Below are 4,051 nucleotides of genomic sequence, written 5' to 3'. Positions count from 1 at the left end.
ATTATTAGGTCAGATTATCCGATTTCTTCAAAATGAGCCATCTGTCCATTTTTTCATCACCGCAATGTGTTATTCTCAATTCAACCTGCACCATTCAAAATCCAACTCAATCGTTCCTCCGTCAGAGCCGTTGCTTTCCCAATCCCAGAGCTTTCTCACCATTTCGATGCATTAAATACTGCCACTAAAACTGGACCATTACATGGCCTTCGTATTGACCATGAAGACATGAAGAGGAAGGAAAAAGCACCAACGCCGTGCAACCTTAGGGTAGTTGTGTATCCAATGGGAGTCTTGCGTCACTCTATCGCAAAATCCAAGTAGAGAGCATAGGTACCGTTTGTCCAAGAATCAATTCTCGTATTCCGCATTTGGAAATAGGAAAAAGACACGGAACTATCGACGGGAATCTGATCGGCATTTCCCCGCTGACTGCAGGTAACCCGCGTGCGAGGCACCTAAGGCAGATCACATGACGTAGTTGGCATCCATCGCCACTCTCTTATTCAGACAACATCTCATCACACTCAATGTTTTAGGACAAGTACTTTACAGATTCAAAAACTTGGGTAACACGAAATCTCACCTTGGAAGAACACAAACGCTCGGAACGCAGGAGAGTCAACCATACACCTCCATACAGGACCAGCGTCTAGGACTCACCAATATGCCTCCAATTCCTATTCACACCTCAAGCCCTATCACGGCAGCAAAGGCGTCAGGAATCACACCAAAGACGGCGCACTCAAATGACCCAGTGGCGCCAGCCGAAGTACCAGCAAGCAATGAAGTGCCGACGTCCACTTACCCGGCAGCTCAGCCAGGCGCTCGCCCGTCTATGCCAGCTCCAACTGGGGCACCTCAACCTTCCGCCAACATCCAGCCAACTCCAACACGGGCGGTTGTAGATTCGAGCCCTCCGGCCCCGCAACCGGGAGCTGTACCGGAGCCGCAAAACGGAGCGTATTTACCACCACCTCCAAAGACCGGCGAGACTATGCGCGAGACACAGACACAGTTTACACCAGCACAGGTGCCCTATGCGCCTATATCCAGTGGGTCTGAGTTCGCCGCTACTCGTTCAGCGACGACTACAGCTCCTGTTCCTGGCCCGTCCCCGATGGCTGGCCTGGGCCCAACGGGCGTGCCAGGCGGAGGCTCCGGAAGCGACTTTTCTCATCCACCTGGTTATCACCAAAACGTGCACGCGTCCGAGTTCTCCAGTGCCCAGCGTGCGGCTCACGAAGCATCAGTCGCCCAGGAGCGCAGGCCATCTCTGATAGGAGACGACGATGAGGAGGGAGTCTGGTCGGCCGCCAAGAAGTGGGCTTCGGCTGCAGGCGAGAGTCTTGCTGCAGCCGAGCATGAAGTGTGGAAGAGGATCAACAAGGAGTAACTGTTGCATCGTGCAAGCAGCAGCCAACAGCACGGGCTAAGGTAGGGAACGGAAGACCGGTTCGGCATGATAGGGCTATGACCGGGATACGATAACATTAACGTTTCCATGAGAGTTTGTTAAATATATTAATGTTTTAAGGGGATCGGACCCGTTGTGGGCGATGTTTCTGCTGTTCTATTTCCAGAATCTCCAAGCGCTGGGGGAAAGACGGAAACGTTGTGACAGATACAGAGGGCAGAGGCCTTCCAGAAGTTATCTTTCCAGGGTGCTAGGTATGTAACGTAACAAGAAAATGAAAGAAGCTCATTGCGGGGAGATTAAAGTATCGCAATTGGTTCATGATGTCCATTTTGAGGAAATCGACAAGGCCTGAATCATGCTCACTCCCAAAAGGTGGTGGTGTAATTTCCCATTTGAGTAGTGATTCAGGAACGGATGTATGAGACCCTGGCCACAAAACGGCCTTACCGGGCGACCCATAGAAGAATTATGGAACGCTTGAAGAAGATGAGCAAAGAAATTCTGTTGGAGTTAGTGCACGGCAGATTATCCTACAACTTCCTATTTACGGTACAGCTTATCTCGAAGCGGAAACGGGCAGAGCATCCTCTAGCCGTCCTGAGGTTGACGGCCGCAGTGTGCAGCACATCCCATGAAGATCAAGATCACGATATCGTCACTATCAGAACACCTAAACAAACCTTCAACAGCTTGAGCATTGACGCGTTTATAAGGGTTATGTAAGTCTATTGTTACCACGTCAATTGACAGCCTCGTTTATGTTCCAAGCTGTCGGGCGTCAACCCAAGTCTATGGAAGAAACCACCGTGCTCACTGTGGAGAGCCATCATAGCTCCAGGCACAGGCTCAGGCACAAGCTCAGGCACGGAAAACTCAAGAAACAGCTCGTAACACACTGACAAATAGATGACGCGTTGCGCTGGAATAAATTGTTGCGCGTAAAAGTGAATATGCGAATGAGACTCTACAGAAGGTCCCTCCCTACATACCTAGCTATGGACATGAGACGAGGGGAAGCACTGGTCGGATGATATGGATGCAAAGGAAAACAACGGAGTCTCAACGCGATGTAACAGTATCAACTGGGCTATTCCCTGACCCCTAGAGAGGATCCGGCACTTGTTGTGAGATGTGAAGATGATCTGAAGGCTTGAAGATGGGGGTTTCTGCACTAATCGTGATAGTAGCGGATTTCTTTTCTATGAAGGAATCGTGGTGTCGTTCGATGTTCAGGCGTATCGACTTTGGTAGGAACGGATCTTCAGGTGTAGCAAATTTAGTAGCTGAGCTGAGAGCTGAAGAATAGACTAAAACATTAGAGATGAAAACAAATCGAGATCGGTTGCGGACTGAGCGATAGACTGTCAAGATGAAAGGACCGGCTGTTTGGAGATGCTCTTGTCTAAGAGAAAGTGAACGCCATCTGCTATTCATAGCCTAAATGATCCACAACAATTAATTGAAATCCACTATCTAAATGTGCTCAGACTGAGCTCTGACGTGGTCCTCGCCTAATCGGCTCGCCTGTAAGATGTGACTTTTCAGGCGCAAAGGCGCTGTTGGTGAGCTTGTTCCAGTGAGCTTCTAGTGGACTATGGGTGTTTAAACATGAGCCACGAAATCAGCCTGTGGGTTTTGAGTGGATATTATTCGACGTATCAGTGGACCTCATCCATCTACCCCTGGTCTTGACACAGATCTGAGACACGCCGGTCTCCCTGCTAGCAGCTGAGACATGTCAGTAATATCCAATCAGATGCCCTGGATAGCGGCTTCTACGCCAAAACGGCAGGAACAAGATACTCGTCCCGCTTCTTGCCCAAAACCCTTGTCCTGCCGCTGCAAATCAGATGGCTTTGCTTGACCCACTCTCTTACAACTTCAAACACGCGCTTGTCCTCATCTTGGTACGCTTGCAACCTCTGCTTTGGATCTCCAGCGCATCTCAAGTGTGGTCACAGCACTTCGATAAACATCAGCCAAGAGAACGGAAATAGCAGCCTCAGCTATACTTCTGTGTCTCAGTCGAATATACCCTCCATCAGCCTAGCGGGAGGAGATCGAGAGGCTTAAAGTTACTTTAAATTGGATAACTCATAATTCAGTCTATATCAGCGCCTGAGGATACAGATGCCACAGCTCGACTGTGCCTGTGATTCGCTCTCCGCCTCTACAATGTCACACCTGCTTTCAAAATCGACTGGCTAAGCCCAGAATTCAGGGCGCATCGCCCACTGTCTCGATGCGAATGGTGTTGCTTTGTCCCAAGCAAGATGCATGCTGAGCCACTAGTCTGCTGATGACCTATCATTCAAGAAAAATACCGACATTGCCGTGAGAAGTTACCGCTTCGCCTATACGGCTGTCGCCGACTTTGCTACCTGGAAAAAAAAAAAGCGATTAAATCTTCCGTCAAGCTCCTTAAGGGACAACCGCCGTACGATCGTGACAAAAGTTCTGGCATCTCGCCATCTAAGTGCCCCTCATGCGGGGGATCAGAGGACGGGGTCTTTGACATATGTACGATATTGCCATATTGCCGTGACTGCATATATATCGAGAGGTCTGCGCTCAGGCGGTAGGCGATCCCGCTGCAACTCGGTTCGGTTCCTGAATTGACTTGATCGAGCA

The 4,051-nt window shown here is 49.7% G+C and overlaps 1 protein-coding gene across 1 annotated transcript; it reads left to right on the top strand.

Moving 5' to 3' along the window:
* The first annotated feature begins 474 nt into the window (after positions 1 to 474).
* On the top strand, positions 475 to 1,727 carry FOXG_02270 (uncharacterized protein). Its single transcript, XM_018379661.1, has one exon. It carries the CDS (start codon positions 668 to 670, stop codon positions 1,394 to 1,396), a length of 729 nt encoding a protein of 242 aa, XP_018235734.1. The 5' UTR covers positions 475 to 667; the 3' UTR covers positions 1,397 to 1,727.
* Positions 1,728 to 4,051: the final 2,324 nt, after the last annotated feature.

This window comes from Fusarium oxysporum, chromosome 5, assembly GCF_000149955.1.
Source record: "Fusarium oxysporum f. sp. lycopersici 4287 chromosome 5, whole genome shotgun sequence".
Lineage (NCBI taxonomy): Eukaryota > Fungi > Ascomycota > Sordariomycetes > Hypocreales > Nectriaceae > Fusarium > Fusarium oxysporum.
The sequence above is the reverse complement of the archived record's forward strand: the minus strand, read 5'-3'. Positions and strand labels throughout refer to the sequence as shown.

Coding starts and splice junctions, on each gene's coding strand:
- FOXG_02270 (XM_018379661.1), top strand. CDS start 668: ATGCCTCCAATTCCTATTCACACCTCAAGCCCTATCACGGCAGCAAAG.